Consider the following 16,548-nt stretch of genomic DNA (forward strand, 5'->3'; position numbering starts at 1 on the left):
AGCTTCTACTCATAATGCCAAAACTGCTACCAAATAGTTTGGTGACCATGTTATTACTGTGCTTGATTGACCAGCCAGTTTACCATCACCTGAACGCCACAGAAACTCCGTGAAGTATTGTCCAGAAGAAAATGAGAAACACCCAACCCAAAAACACAGATGAGCTGAAGGCTCATATCAAAGTAACCTGTAACACCTCAGCAGAGATTGCCTCCATGCCACACTGCACTGATGCAATAATTCATGGTAAAGGAACCCCAACCAAGTACTAAGTGACCACGCTTTAGAATTGGAACATTTCTCTATCAGGAATCCTTTTTTTGATTAATACTGAATTTCTGATTGTCAATCAATAATAATTAAAATTAAAACAAAAGAAGCCTTGATATGTCTCATGAATATTGAATTCATCCATGAAAATATATGAAATTTACCAGACGTTTTCGGCTTCAGATGTAAAATACTATTTAATATTACGTTTGAAATAGCTGATTTTTTTTTTCAATCATGTTCTAATCTGTTTCTTTCTTACATGAAAGAAACACAGAAAGCATAGCAGGGTTGTTGTTATTATTACTCATTAATTAACAAAAAATGGAGAATATTATTGTAGAACTATTACAAAATACTATAGTGAGATATGTATATTCTTTAAGAAAATCCATGCTACCAAGTTCAAATTTAAGGCCAGAGTTGAACTCAAAAGGTAAAATAGAAACAATGAATTGTATTTCATACTTGAGACAACTCCAATTCATATGAGACAAATTTCGTTAAAACAGAGTGAACAGCAAGGGTGGCAATCTGAAAACTGAAGGTTGCTTTTGTAGAACCTCCAGGGGACCTTCAAGAATGTTCCCAGATGTTTCCCTAAAGGTTATTTAAAAAAACAAAACAAAAACAAACAAACTTAAGGGAACCTCCAGGAAAAGCTTCCTAAAGGTTTTCCTCTAGAATGTTTTCACATTTTGGAGAACATTCTAATTGAGCAAGGTTGCGCTTTGCTGGGTGAAAGTGTGAAGATTTTACAATTTTTCCAAGTGCGCTCGAGAGCATATCTAGTTTTAGGAAAGTGACAGGAGCAACTAAAATCTAACGAGTTCTGCCTTAGAGAGGTAGTTTTTGCACCTTGCTTACAAACAGACGAGACGACACCTGTTACATACCGGAGCCAGCTTTGTTTTTGTTTTTGTTTTACTTACTTTTGCACTCCGTTTTTAAATAGTTGAGAAATCCGTCACATCCTTTTCACCAGGGGGCGCTGTGGCCCGGCTATCCACTGGAAGGTCTCGTTCCTCATTTTCACCCCGGCAGCCAGCGGCTTTCACATCCGGGCGGCTCTCTTGCGCCTCTTCAATCGCAATCCGCTTCCCTTCCCTGCGCTCTCGACTAGGGGAGGTCCGCAGGTGCAGAAGAATCCCCTTGAATCGTGGGGTCTCCGTGAGCGTGTGGCACCGGGCCTCCGAGACGCTGCTTACCCCGCACAGCCGATCGCACATGACGCTGTCTCCGCCGATGGTGGTGCACGGCGCCGAGCGCTCCCCGTCGGTGCGACATCCTCGCGCTCAAGTAGCATCGCAGGCTACCGTTAGCTAACATCATCGATCTCTCCGCTACTCCACCCCCTCCTCTCCCCGAGATCGATCCCCGCTGTCGATCCATCACATCGGTTTTCGGTTGATAGCGAACACCGGCCCACGGTGGGCACCCCTCATTCCCGGACCAGCGCAGGAAGGCCGCCTGTTTCTCCTCGGATTTGGGGCCCGCAAAGAGCAACGTTAGCCTCGGAGTTTAGACCCGTAATTTTTAGACCACCGACTTCCTTTCCAGCCCCCTCTGTGGCCTTTCAGGGGTCCGGTTCTTCTCTACCTCAGTGCCCCGATGCTTCCCCGTCCCTGTGTGTAACCTCAGCTGCTAATCACTCCAAGATCCACCACCCCCTCCCCGTCTCTGCTGCTTCTGTTAACCCCACCAAGGAGTGCTGCTCGGCGGGCAGTGACTGCGGCTTTTCCCGGCGGACATCCCTGGTTTTCTCATCATTCCTGCCTCCACTTTTCTGACTCTGGTTGCTTATCTCTGCACGATAGCTGGCTGGCCAGCTCCGCTTTACACCCACACACGTTATCCCCATTCATACAACTCCGCCACCCCACCCCCCCATTTTAGTCTGCCATCCACATCCCAGCAGATCTCCGTGACAGGCGCCCCACGGCACCCGAGCCACGGGTCTCGCCATGCCGGGTCCGGTGGCCGGTAGCAAAGCCCGTGTGTACGCAGACGTCAACACGCTGAAGACCCGCGAGTACTGGGACTACGAGGCCCACGTACCCAACTGGAAGTGAGGACATTTCTGATTACTGCAGCGTGCATGATAATCGTATGATAAGGGATTTCTGTGGAGGGGAAATATGGCAGATGGGCGTCTATTATTATACATTTAGCTGTGAGGGTGTGATGACACCATGTCTCCCGACCTTCAAGCCTGCTGTTCTTCACTGTTTGACACTTTCCTCCTCCTTACCTCCATCTCTTTCACCTATCCAGCCTGACTTGTATAACATTTTGGCTTGGTATCAGAACCAGAAGTCAGCGGGTAGAACATTTAGAATCAGCTTATAGACTGGCTTAATTGTATGTATCTGGAAAAAAATTCCTCTCTCCTCATATTCCTGTTTTTCTGGCTGTCCCTATAGCAACCAGGAGGACTACCAGCTGGTTCGAAAGCTGGGCAGAGGGAAGTACAGCGAAGTGTTCGAGGCTATCAACATCACCAACAATGAGAAGGTGGTGGTCAAAATCCTGAAGGTGAGCAGATTGATTGGGACAGCACTGCCATCATGGGCATTTTTATTACATTTTAAAGAATAACTATTATTTAATAATATTTTATTGCCAAATATATCTGCAATAGAGCCTTATACTTACCATACCACCAGTTGTGAAAAGCTATTAGATAAATACACAGACTGTATATAAAAGGTGGGATAATTCTGTGTAATTGTGTATGCATTTGTCTATGCTAAAGATCCTGAGTTCGATCCCAACAGGAAATAAAAATCTCTCGGGCATTGCATTAAGTCAGATATGTGGATCTACCTGCTGTAGTGAGCCCTTGTGAATATGGGAGTAGCTAAAAGTAGCTTTTAGTACTTAAATACTACAATTTCAACAAAACTCAGGGATAAACTTGTTATAGCACATTTAAATCCATATCAGAGCATTCCATTAAAATGCTCCTAAACCAACAGCACAAATGAGGGTGAGAGCTGTTGGCTACAGCTCTTTGCATTGAGGTGCATTTCACCCCTATATAGTTGTTATGAAAATGGATTTTAGCTCTTGAGAACAAAACAGTCTCCTGTAGCACAAAGCAAACATCCTTATTTTTGCTGTAAAGTTTGGTAATTTAACATGGAAGCCTTTTGGGATCGATTTACTTCTGGAACAGGCCTCAAGTGGCCATTTAAGGAACTGCAGTTTTTGGCCGTGGAGATTTCTGCTTCAATTACTGTGAATTTTAAGAAAACCTCAAAGCAGAGTTTGACCAGCTGATGATGTATGACTGCATACATAATTGTTAAATTAATGAATAATGAAGACATAGTTTTTTTTAGTCTTGAGTATTTCCTGAATAATTAGTCTTTTGCTAGGCTAGGCAGGTTATTCCAAACATCCCTTTGCCTGAGTACATTTTCCACCTCCTCCTGGAAGATCTTGAGGCGCTCCCAGACCAGATGAGATGTCTAGTTTCTCCAGCGAGTTTTAGGTCAGTTGTGCGTGCCCTGAAAACCACCAAAGGAAGGCACCTACCACGCTTGGGGGGGGGGAACTCTTCCCCCATCATTTTGCAGTAGAGAAACCTGGCCTCAGTCGTGGTATTGCTGACTCTCATCCCAGCTGCTTAAATGAACCCAAAGACATAATTCTTAAAATTCTGGCAGCGTGAAAGGATTATTTTTTGTCTTAAACCCTGCTAATGCGCTGAGACCGTGTAAGCTGAAAATAGATGCACCTTAGCTTTCCAGTTTTCCTGCATTTGTCAAGTTTAGATTACATGTTTGTTGAATTAGTGATTAAAAAAACTCCAACATCAGAGTCCAAAGTTTTTTCCTGACAAACATTTTGCCAGATGGAAAAAAACAAACAAACTTGGGCCGCTCTGCCCGATCGCCTAAACAGCTAGCGGGCCAGTGATGGCAGCTCTGTGTCACTCAATCACTGCTGATCTGGAGCTAATTGCAGCCCTGCAGTTAAGCCAGCGAGCAAAGCCCCCTGCTGCTTTTGGAAAATCCCAGATGAAGATTAACGAAGTTGGTTCCAGCAGGATGATGACGTGTGGTTACTGTGCTGCAGAGAACTACCAAACATTTGCATCACATCAGTAATAAATATAACTAATAATAAAGGCAAATATGGGAAATAACCAAACTCCTTAAATTAGGTGCTGACACAAAGCTCCATTTGTAAGACGTAGGTGGTGCGAACACTACAACCGGCTTGGATTGACTGGCTCTATTACTGCTGCCTCACTACTGGTGGATTAAGCTAATTGAGTACACAACATTCACATATCCAAGTCATTTGAGCCCTTCTTAAAAACAGCCAGTAGAGTCTTCTTTTTCTGCTCGGATCACAGCATAAATATCTAGATTTTTAGCTGTAGACCCTGCGTTTGATTCGTTTTTGTCTTGTCACAGTTAGTAGTCACTATTTAACATGGTTACTAAACAACTATATGACTAAGTGCAAGAGGTCTAACCACTAAAAAAAATTGAGTGATGCCTGTGACAGATGAGGATTAGCTGACAGTCACTTAAATGGAAACCTCAGACTGAGTGAAGCTAAGAGATGCTGAAGAATGCAGCAGCAGCGACAGTGCAAGCAGAGTCAGCAGATATGAGGCGGGAGTGAGAAGAAGCAGCAGGGCAGCAAACCTTTCAGATTTGACATCTTTTCCTCTGCTGTTTTTCATTTATTCTGAGACTGCTCTGTTAAATCTTTTTATTAAATCGGGCTGTTTTGTTTTTCATGCTTGTTTTAGCCTGTCAAGAAGAAGAAGATCAAGCGAGAGATCAAAATCCTGGAGAACTTGCGAGGAGGGACCAATATCATCCGTCTGGTGGACACAGTGAAAGACCCAGTGGTAGGCTTGCTAATAGCATGTTTATGTTTTTATGAAGTGTCAAAATGAATCGAGATGTAAAACTAGGGCTAGAGTATGAGCAGCCACAATGTCAGCCAGAGATGCAGCTACTAGATTAAAGCTCCGTCTTTCTGCCTTCTTTGTTTCCCCGTCATTCTCTCAAGAAAACAAACTGTCCCAAGCTCACAGCATTGTGAATAATTACATTTATATTAGGTCTTTGATTTAATGTCAGCCAAATAAGGGATGCGCCATTCTCACTGTTACTTTCCCCCATATTAAAATGAATAAACCGGGTTGACTGGAACCATTTTTTTTAAGCTACAAGTTGGTGTCAGTTTAGAGGCTGCAGTGTTTACCTTGAATACTTCCAAGGCAGCCATGTTGTTTTTCCCATTGTATGTTTGGAAAATTGCTGCACTTCTTGGTGAATTGCATTTGCTGACTGTCGGTGAGTGGAGAAGTGTGAAACTAATGGTACAAAAAGATTTTGTAGTATGTTTCAGCTCCATAGGTATTCACACTGTTTTTATTATTACAGCCAGTTCCCTCTTGTTTTGTTTTCTTTCGGGCGGTGTTGAGCCAGAAGGAAGCAAATGCTAGCTGCTGTGGTTAGAAATATGCAACTGTAGGTTTTCTGGTTGCATCGCACAGAAATGCATGTAAAGGATGATTTGCTTCGCCTCATAAGTGCACTAGCACCACTGACGAGGTGAAGACGTTCAGTTTGGTGACGAAAATGATCTAAAGCGAGGCTGTTGTGGCGTTTCATTTGCCTCTGAAGACGGATGGTTGAGCTGGGAGTGACTTTACTCTCAAACTGTATTCCAGTAGTGAAGTTGGAAAATCAAGGAAAACATGATTTGCTTTGCTCCTTAGTGAGGTCGAGCTCTTTGTGCGTCAGTAGAAATACAACACGGGGCTCTTTTTGTGCTTAAAAAGGTGCTGCAGCACATTCACGGATAGTGCCTGATCAATGCTCTGCGTACGGCTCATTTAGCGAGTCACAAATGCGCTGCTCTGACTCGAAATCCTACTTCAGGGGCATTGCAGTTGAAAACTGGGAAGTTACACTTCAGCTGGAACTCTATCATGCTAAATTCTGTACATCAGTCTAATGAAAACTTATGAGTTATAAAACAAAATAATTAAATAACCTCCATGCAGTCGTCATAAAGGGCCATCGTCATAGCAAGCTTGTTTGCCTGCTGCTGTAAAGTTGGATATTTTAACACGGCCAGCTGTGTGAAATCATTGCTTCTCTTTTGTTTTTGCCTCAAGTGGCCATTTGAGGAACTGCAACTTTTCCTTTTAGCACCTGGATCGCTGGTTTATTGTGCCATTGTGTGCTCACCTGAGCATTTGTTTGTTCGCATGACAAATACTGCAGGAAGCCCCTTACGACATCGTTGTCTTTAGCAAATGATAGACTCTGTGTCGGCACGAGAAACAAAGTAATCTTATAATTCCAGTTTTGCTGTAATTACCGTGTGATTGTTTTGGCTCTCAGCTTCCCATCGGACCTAAAATTTGTGGCGTTTTAATTTTTGTTTTGTAGTCAACAGAAGTTACAGGAGTTTTATCATTTGACCACTTATTTGTTTCTATATTCTGTGTTTTCAATCTGAAATCCACCGCGACGACCAGACTGGATATCTCCGTTTTACAATTTTCTGAGCTGGGACACATCAACCGACCAGGAAGGAAGGATATTTTTAGGCAGTGGAAATGCTCTGACTAAGCCAGGAGGCCTTGTTCCAGTGCAGCGGTGGGAACCCTGCGGGGTCCTTTGTCTGTTTGTTCCTGTGAACTTCATTGGGTTAGAAAATGATCATTGTATGCACAGCTTTTTGAGTGCACGGCTGAGTATCAGGGATGATTCAAATGGTTGTATCGTTCGTCCCGTTTGGGTTGAAATCACATGGTGGGGGCTGCCAAATCACTGGTTTATCAGGTGATTGAATCAGAAATAAGCGTATTCCTGATTTATATATTTCTCTCTCTGTGGTGTTAATTGTTTGTTTTTCCTCCTGATTTCTCTCCACACCCTTCTCATGCTCTCTGTGGTGGCTGTATAGTCCAGAACGCCAGCACTCGTCTTTGAATGCATCAATAACACAGACTTCAAGGTACAATCCTCGCCTCTTTCCTTCATTGCTCGGTGCCAAGTCTCTCATAGCTGCAATCAGTAAGGCTGAAAGAGCAGCAAACCTCAGTGCTTATTTGTGTTATTTTTCTCCCCCTGCAGGAGTTGTACCAGAAGTTGACAGATTACGATATCCGTTTCTATATGTATGAACTACTGAAGGTGAGACATCTCAGCTTTAGCAAACATCGTAGTTTTGTTTTGGATGCTTACATTATTCTACTTTACAGAAACAAAATAATTTCACAAAAACCAAAAACTACCAGTGTCAGTATTGTTAGCCCCCTCGTCTCCTGACCAGTTCTGATGGTATTCTGGCACGGCCCTTGGGCTTCAGTTCACCCCGCAGATTTCAAGTCAGGACTTTGTGCAGGCCAGTCAGTAACGGTCACTTTGGTCTTCTAGAATTCGTTTTTCATCAGGAGCTACATATGTTTTGGGTTGCTGTTGTGTAGGAAGACAAAGCGATGACCCAGACCCAGTTTCACTCCTGACTGCTTGAGGTTTTCTTTGAAAATCTTCACAGATCCTTCTTCCTTTTCTTGATTACTTCCACCTCGACGAGATTCCCGGTTCCAGACTCGCCAACCTCCGCTGTGGGGACGGTGCTTTTCCTCCAAATATAAGCAGTGTCTCTCTGCAGTATATATAAACTTTCTTTAGGTCATTAAAGTTTTAAACTGTTTACAAATTTGATGATTAACCTAATTTTACAAGCTTTGAGTATTACCAATTTAAAGGACGTCATTTCGCAGCAGTGTGTTTTGTTATGGCTTAATGAAAAGGTCTGTTTTTCAGGGGGCTAATAATATTGTCTATAATATTTCTGTTATAGAAATAATTAATGCTGTCTAAAGAAAACTAGTGAGTTTAGAAATGCTATCTTGAAAATCTGTTCTGTTTACCAAAAAAAGAAGCACTTTAATACCTTTTTATGTTGGTGTGTATGTGTGTGTGTGTCAGGCTCTGGACTACTGTCACAGTATGGGAATCATGCATCGTGATGTCAAACCTCACAATGTGATGATCGACCACCAGTTGAGAAAGGTAGGCAGTGCTCTGTGTAGTCTTATTTTGTTCTCCCCTCACACCCCCACACTCACCCTCCCTCACTGGTTATTTTCACCACGGCTTTTCATTCCCATCTTTTGTTATCTCTCTTTTTTTTTTCTTTTTTTTCCCATTTTGAAAAGCAGTTGTTATTGCATTAGCGTGGGCTTTCAAATACGTAGCGTCCCTGTGCGAGTGCATTAGGCATGAGAACCTTAAAATAAACACAGATGTAATTTCCATCTACGTAAATGTCAGGCTCACTGCACACTGTTGGTGCATTTTCATTAGCTATTAGAATCAGATAATTAAAGCGTTTATGATCATCAGTCTGCAGATGCCTCAGGTCACTTTTTATAGGTTATGATGTTACTTAAAAAAAACAAGACCTTTCCAACTCTCTCGGTTACTTCTGACAGCATGTAGTCCTACGTGTATGTGAAGGACTATGGATCTATTTTCTGTCGAGAGTCGCTTGCTCCCGAGTGCCTTTCTCCAGAGCGAGAAAGGCACTCCGTCTCTCTCGTCTCTCTTCCACTTCCAGCGTGAGGAGTGAGCAACACTAACAGAAAGGAAATCCACTAATCAGCACAGCACAAACACCACAACAAATCAAAAACTGGTCTGCTTTAACTGCTCACAGCTTTAGTGACTTAAGGTTAGGCAGCTCGCTGCCACACTGGTTATAGATTATTTTAAATACATGAAGATAGATACTTTGATCCCACAGGGGAAATAATTGTTTAAAAGCAGCAGGATAAATAATAAAAACAGTACAATTTTCAATAATTAAATAATGTAGTTAAAGTAAAAGTGCCACAGGCGCATAGTGACGGCCTTAAAATGAGAGAGTGCGAAAGCTTTATAGATGGAACAGGGATAAAATGTGGTTAAACTAAAGAAGAGTAAAAAGTAAGACTGAGATTGTGCAAAGTGTAATAAAAATATGTACATGGTAAAGAAAGAAGCAGTCTAAAGTCTGCCTGGACAAATTTTGTGGGCATGCTACAGTCAAGTCTTAAAATGAGTCCTGTGGGAAAAACTAAGTGCGCCTCACTGCTTCTATATGAATTATGAGGATAAGTAACAGAATCCACCTGAGTGGTCATCAGCAAATGGGAGCGCTTCTATTAAAACAGACATTTTTGCAGTGTGCTGGTCTGGAGCATTCGGGTGTATAAATGCACCTGCAACCCACAGGCTACATCTCAGTCTACAGGCCTCAGTCAGCATATTAAAGGTTAAAGTTCATGACAGTGCAATTAGACAAACATTGAATCAGGTGTGGCTTGTTTGGAAGTGTTACCAGGAGAGAGTACGGTGGCCCTGAGAGGTCAAACAGACTGCAACATAAGAAGACACCAGCAAATAGAAAAATTGTAAAAGCTCACAAACCTCTGGGGACCAAATAACGTTACAGAACAGTGGCGGAAGTGGCATGCTAACAGTAAACAGCTAATGGCAAACATGTATGTACAGTATTATATGAATATGTGATTCAAAGGGTTAGGGTTAGCATCTTTTCTCATTCACAGCACGGTTGAACCTTCTGCTTTGAGTCTTTTTTGTTTCTGTCACTTCTGCCGCTGGACCGTCAAGTTATTGTGTCCCGAGAAACACTTTCTGTTGTGCTAAATTCAACTTTTGTTGTGTTTCGTGTGCTTTCGCAGTGTTTGTCTATTTTCTGGTGGTTTCTTAAGTCGCGGTATATTTGACGTCTCAGGGCCACTGTAGGAAAGGATGTTCTCTATAAAACAAGAACATCGCAGCATGGTTTAGGTCTGTAAAGTTGAATGTGAACAGATGAGATCGAAGTGAAAATGCTTGGTCACAACATACAGCAGCACATTTGGTGAAAACCAAAGACAGCAAGCATATCAGGACAAATACCGCATATGCACTTTGGCGACAGTGGGAGGGAAAAATGTGAAGCGATTTGTCAATTTGGCCCAAATTGGAATAGAATAATGATCTCGAGCACAGCAGGATTGCTGAAAAAGAAACGAATCCAGGTGCTGCAGTGGTCCAGTCAAAGTCCAGACCTCAACCTGATTAAAATGCTGTGTCAGCACCTTAAGAGAGCCATGCATAAACAAATACCTGCAAATGCATTGAACCAACACTGAACGGAAGAAAAGGCCAAAATTCCTCCAAAGCGAGACTGATGAAGTCATCAAAATATTAAAAGTCCTGTATGCTCAGAGCAAAGCCATATTTAACTCTGACACATTTGGCATTAACAAGCCTTCACCGGGAAGTTAAATACATTTAATGCCCCAGAAAGCCCGCTTTCTAATAATGTATTCACAATAGGAATCATTGACTAGTTTGATATTTTTCATTTTAAAGCCAGTAATATTTATATATCAGATAAGAAATTACATGTTTTATTTGTTTACATCATGGTTTTTTTTGTGCTTTGTGTGAAAGCAGTAGCAGATCCTGTTTCCTAATTGAAAACAATTCGGTTTTTAATGTTGCAACTTATGTAGGTCGAACTGCGATCTTGAGTTTACTCAGAAACAGCAGCGTCGCGGGAATAAAATCTGATGACAGAAGGGGAAAAAAATGGGTTGCTGCAGAAGTGACAGAAATCAAATTCATCAAAAAATGTTGCCAACAGTTAGCATAACAAAAATATCCAAAGGATGTCATCCTCTGTCAGTAAGACGTCTCAAAGGCACACAGGCATTTCCAGCGGTGCCACAAGGAAATGAGCAGCAATGTGAAGCTGAAATGCAGAAATCTGCGTGCAGCAGACGAAAAGCCGACTTCCCCTTGAAACGTGGAGATGTTCGGAACAAGCAGAGTGTGGACTTGCAGCCAAAAAGCCTTTTCTCTGAACTGGCAACAAAGTGCTCAAACTCAGCTACACACACAAAGCTCGAGAGCAGAAAAATGGCAGCAGGGAGTCAAAATTTGAAGTATTTGGTTTGAACAGACCACATTTTGTTCAGTGAGCTGGAGGGCACTTCAAGGACGAGTTTCTGCAGGGAACAGTGAAGCTCAGTGGAGGCTATGCTGGGCAGAATAAGTTCTCTGTGGAAAGAAATTCAGACTGCAGGTTTATCTTTATTACAAGAAAAGAAAAACAGACTGTAAGATGTCCAGTAGGGGGCAGCAGGCTGATATAGATGTGACTTCACCCAATTTACCCTTAAATTGCATTAACAGGATGTGTCTCTGCTGTGTGTGTTTTTTAGCTACGTCTTATAGATTGGGGTTTGGCAGAGTTTTACCACCCATCCCAGGAGTACAACGTCAGAGTGGCCTCACGATACTTCAAAGGCCCTGAACTCCTCGTGGACTACCAGGTAACACGCACACTGTTTTCTCACATGCAGATAATTGAGATGTCTGTTTTGTCCTCATCTGCAGTGCTGTTTGATGATTGTGTGTTCCAGATGTACGATTACAGTCTAGACATGTGGAGCCTGGGCTGCATGCTGGCCAGTATGATCTTTCAGAAAGAGCCCTTCTTCCACGGACAAGACAACTACGATCAGGTGCCTGTCACACGAATTTTTATACGAGATGAGACAAAAGAGTAAACATTAAAAACTGATTCCATGCACACTTGCGTTAAAAAACTCAGAGGGTCTGCCTCGGCTCATGGCACAAACACACAGCTGTTTGTGGTGTCCTTTTCTCAGCTAAAGGTACTTTTTGTAATTACTTTTTGTAAAATGTAATTAAACCTTTCACCACCAGGGGTCCTCATTTTACCAGAAGGTTTCAGTGCAGTTGCTCATTCTAACTTAACTTCTGTGGGGAACCTTTGTAGAGCCTACAATGTAACCTGTTTAATAGACGATGTAGTGAGATAGTGTCCTGATGTTTTCATATGTGGCACTAACTTATAAACCAATAAATGGCAGGGTTTGTCGCTGAAGCATAATTTGGCATAATAAATGCAGTAATTGGTCTGAGTTTCCCACAGTTTGGTAGCATAGACTATATATTAAAAGATGGAGGTAACCACTGTCTTAAAGCTTGTGTGTTACATTTTTTAATGTTTTGGAAGGTGTTAAAAGTCTGCTCTGACATGTATGATCTTCCACTGTTGTTTTTTCCAGCTGGTGCGGATTGCCAAAGTCCTGGGGACAGACGAGCTTTTCGGCTACCTGCGTAAATACCACATTGAGCTAGACCCACGCTTCAAGGACCTCCTAGGACAGTAAGTTCACTCGGCCTCAAGAAAAATTACATGAAAATCTAGAGAAAGACAATCGATCAACTCATAAAAGACAATAAAATTAAATAAAACAACAAGGGAAATAAAATGAAAGCAAAACATTAAACAAATAAAATGTATTTGTCTATAAGGATGCTACACTTGATCCAAATGCCAAGAGGAATAAATGTCTTGTTAATAAAGATTTAAATGTGTGTACCATCTGAGCTGTACGGATATGGAGAGATGGATTATTCCATAGACCTGGTGCTAAGAGCAACTGGGTAGGTGACCTCAGAGTACTTACAGGTGTATGAATGTGATGTTCAAAGCTTTAAAAGTAAGCAATAAAATCTTAAAATCAATTCAAAAACGGAAAGGGAACCAATTAAGAGATGTTTGTGCTTTTTAATACCAGTAGAGAGGCAAGCTTCCGCATTCTGGACTAACTGCAACCAAAGATGACTGTTCGATACCAAAGGGAATTACAGTAGTGCAGGTGGGAAGTGATTGAAAATATCAATAACCTTTTCCAGGTCATTTTGCAAGAGATAAGGTTTTACTTTGGCAGTGACTCTGATTTGATAAAAGTAAATTATAGAGGCAGTCCTTATTTGTTGATCCATTTTAAAAAAAAAACTTATCAAAAATCATGCCCAGGTTTGTTTGTTTTTTTATTACAGCAGCATGACAGTAATGAGCCGAATGACTCGGCGTGTCAGAAGAGTTGATTGAGGGGTGAAATTTACCAAAGCAAATAACCTCGGGCTTTCTTTCATTAAGATATAAGAAATTTATCATCACACAGAACTTAATGTTGCTAAGAAAGCTGAACTGATGCTCCCATGCATCTGCTTGTCAATTGAATGAGGATATATGCCTGGATGTTATTAGCAAAGCGGTGGAAAGAAAAATTATGTTTTCTAAAGGTCAAACTTAGAGGCAACATATACAATGAAAAAAGAAGTGGGCCCAGGATGCACCCTTGAGGCACTCCATAAGTGAAAGGTGCTGTTGTAGAAGAAGAATCTCCCACATGTACAGAGAAACTTCTATTCTTTATGATTTGAACCAAGTCAGAAGCATGCCTCCAAAAATGGAAACATGTTTGTCGTCATTTGCCTGCAGGCAGAGCAGGAAGCGCTGGGAACAGTTTGTGCAGACGGAGAATCAGCACTTGGTGAGCCCCGAAGCTCTGGACCTGCTGGACAAGCTGCTACGATACGATCACCAACAGAGACTGACCGCCACAGAGGCCATGGAGCACCCCTACTTCTGTAGGTTTTTTGGGTTTAATGACTAAATCAAAAGGAAATCTATTATTCTCAGAGATATTCTGGTTTTTAAACATGGTTCCCTTTCCCCTCGCTCCTGCAGACCCTGTAGTGAAGGAGCAGTCTTTGTCGAATTCTGACAGCAACATGGTTTCCAGTGGCAACACTACAGCGCGATGAAACACAGGTAACGGCTTAAAGAACATCATCAGAGCTCATCCGTGAGGAGTTGAAAGCACACACAGAAGTCCAAACAATAATCAGATGAAGTTTTCACGTGTGCTCAGATTTTAAGTTTAATTTTTTGCTGTAGAAAGAAGTTTTTTCCCACGCAGAGTGTACAGCGGATGTTAATGTTGTCACTTATTACGGAATCAAACTCAAAGTATTGTTAGTATTTCCGAGCTTTAAACGCTGCATGGTTGTACTGTTTACCACACTCCATATTATCCATTGTTGATCTACACACGTGTTCGTTGTTGCCATGGACGTTGCACGCTGTCGTTGTCGTGTCATTGTCATGAGACAAACAAAATCACAGTTTAGTAACGCAACGTGCTTACAGGAAAGTAACAGTAATCTAATTACTTTTTTGCAATAGTAATCCCTTTATAAACTCACTGTGCTTTTACCGCCATATCCAAAATTAGCTGAAAAAGGTGGATGCACACATTAAATGTGGCCAAAATCTTCAGTAATGAGGTAACAAGGAGTTTGCACAAGGATAATCCCCAGGAGCGAAAGGCTCAGGTTGGCTCTGTGTGATGTCAGTGTCTGAAAAAGGTGGACTAAAGCAACTCGTTTGGGGTGGAGGATGGCCTGAGGGCATGTAGTAGGCCTCAGAATCAGATAAATATGTAACTAATTAGGAATCGGTATTGTCTTACAAAGTGTTTCAGTCAAAAATTCAGATTCTCCTAATTGTCAGGTTTCATCCAGGTGTCTGCAAGACTGAATTTAAGTGTGAAAAGTCAAAGTTGATTATCAATAATGAGCATATCGTGATTTAATTTGGCATGCGGTGAGCTAATGGCATCCTCATAAAGCCTGCCAATCGTGAAGCTCCGTGAAGGTGCCTCATTTCCTTGTTGCTCAGAAACAGAAAGTGGAAGGCGACCGGTATTGGCGCTACAGCTGCCCGTCACGAATGAGCTAACTGCAGCGTGCTGTCAGTGTGGTTTTACAAACGATGAAATCCTCGTGTTACGGCTTTATTATCAGCACAACACCAGTGTTTATGTTTGTTATACATCGATAACTCCCTGATGATGTCTGTGTCTTCTGCTTTAAAGAAGCCTGGAAGCAAAACGTCCGTGAGTTGCTGCTTTAATTGATTCGACTCCTCTCACTCGTTCTTTGTCTCTCTTCACAGAAGCGGAAAAAGAAGTTTGTTACCTCAACTTTGTACCCGGTTGTGACAGTGACTTTGACAAGTGTACAGTGACAATGGATCAAAGTAACTCTGACCAGTTACACACTCACAGATACACACATCAGTGCAAGCACACCTCTACATGTACAAACACAGATGCAGACGTGTATACATAAACCCTCCTCCTCTGTATCAGTCTGTGATTGGCTTGTCCTGGTTCCCTGTCCAGCAGACCTGACCAGTGAGCTTGAAGCTGCTCCACCCCCTCCACCCATTGTCCCCCTCAGCTGGTCTCTGTCCTCACAGCTCAGTTTCATGTTGGCCAGTGAAGACAAACTACAATTCAGTCCCTCCTCCTCCTCTTTCTGTCCAGCCCTCCTTTATAGCGCCCCCCTCTTTGTTTGCATCAGCATGGAGAATGAACAGGAGCGTGAACCTGTACAGGTCCTGCCCCCGACCCTAACTCGTCTGTCTCCTTCCTGTTTTTTCCTCCCCACCCTCTTCCCCCTTCAGACAGACAGGCATCTTAGCACTACTCCAGATCTGAAAGTGGCATGGTGGACTCTCTCTAGATAGAATGATGATGACGATGATAATAATATTAATATTAATGAAAATTAAATGATTTTTATTTAGATGAACTGCACGCGTTGTGAGTGATTTTTACTGCTCATTTGTTTTGATATGGCGTGACATTTATTATGATTATTTTATATTTTGGTTAATAAAGGAAAATGGGTTGAGTTAAAGGGTTCCAGTTTACCTAAAATACACAAGATGGCCTTTAACCAAAGATATTTGGGTATTAAAACAACATGTGAGCAAAAACTGTGTAGTGCATTTAGTTTTGATGGATAAAAGCCAATATTAAGGTATTTTAAAGTTACTTTAGCTCGGGATGATGAACTCATTTTGCACTGTGGGTCATACAAAGCCCTCTTTGATGTCAAATAATTGCCAATTGATTAGATTTAATGAAATTTAGTGTTTTTCATTTGACAAAATTACACGGAAAATATACATGCAATCAAATTACTTCCGTGTCAGCATTTTGGGCCAACTTTCAGGTAACGCCCAGACTCTCTGTCCAGCCGCCGCCTCCAGCTCTTCTCAGGAGATACCGAGCGTGTCCTGGGTGCGTTAAAGGAAATGGAAAACCTGCACTAAGTGTTGTAAGAGGACACAGACTAAAAGTCGGTGAGCTAATCAACAGAAGTGATGAGGACGTTTGTGCAGTTAGTAACACAAACTTTTAGATGATAGAAAAAATTAAATTTGATGCTTGGGGTTTAAAAAAAAAAAAGACCAAAGAAAAGGGTACCTTCATTAAATTTTTAGTTTTACGACATCTCAAAACATTTTCAGTTCAATAAAACGCCTTTTGCATGT

General features: G+C 41.9%; 1 protein-coding gene across 1 annotated transcript; it reads left to right on the top strand.

The window, feature by feature from the left end:
- The first annotated feature begins 1,294 nt into the window (after window positions 1–1,294).
- csnk2a2b (casein kinase 2, alpha prime polypeptide b) lies at window positions 1,295–15,800 on the top strand. The gene is made up of 12 exons (XM_080875094.1): window positions 1,295–2,338; window positions 2,694–2,805; window positions 5,042–5,143; window positions 7,222–7,272; window positions 7,392–7,451; window positions 8,253–8,336; window positions 11,543–11,653; window positions 11,744–11,845; window positions 12,416–12,516; window positions 13,642–13,790; window positions 13,891–13,974; window positions 15,160–15,800. Exons 1-11 carry the CDS (start codon window positions 2,235–2,237, stop codon window positions 13,965–13,967), a joined length of 1,053 nt encoding a protein of 350 aa, XP_080731220.1. The 5' UTR covers window positions 1,295–2,234; the 3' UTR covers window positions 13,968–13,974; window positions 15,160–15,800.
- The last annotated feature ends 748 nt before the right edge of the window (window positions 15,801–16,548 follow it).

This window comes from Rhamphochromis sp. 'chilingali' (genome assembly GCF_963969265.1).
Source record: "Rhamphochromis sp. 'chilingali' genome assembly, chromosome: 2".
Classification (NCBI taxonomy): domain Eukaryota; kingdom Metazoa; phylum Chordata; class Actinopteri; order Cichliformes; family Cichlidae; genus Rhamphochromis; species Rhamphochromis sp. 'chilingali'.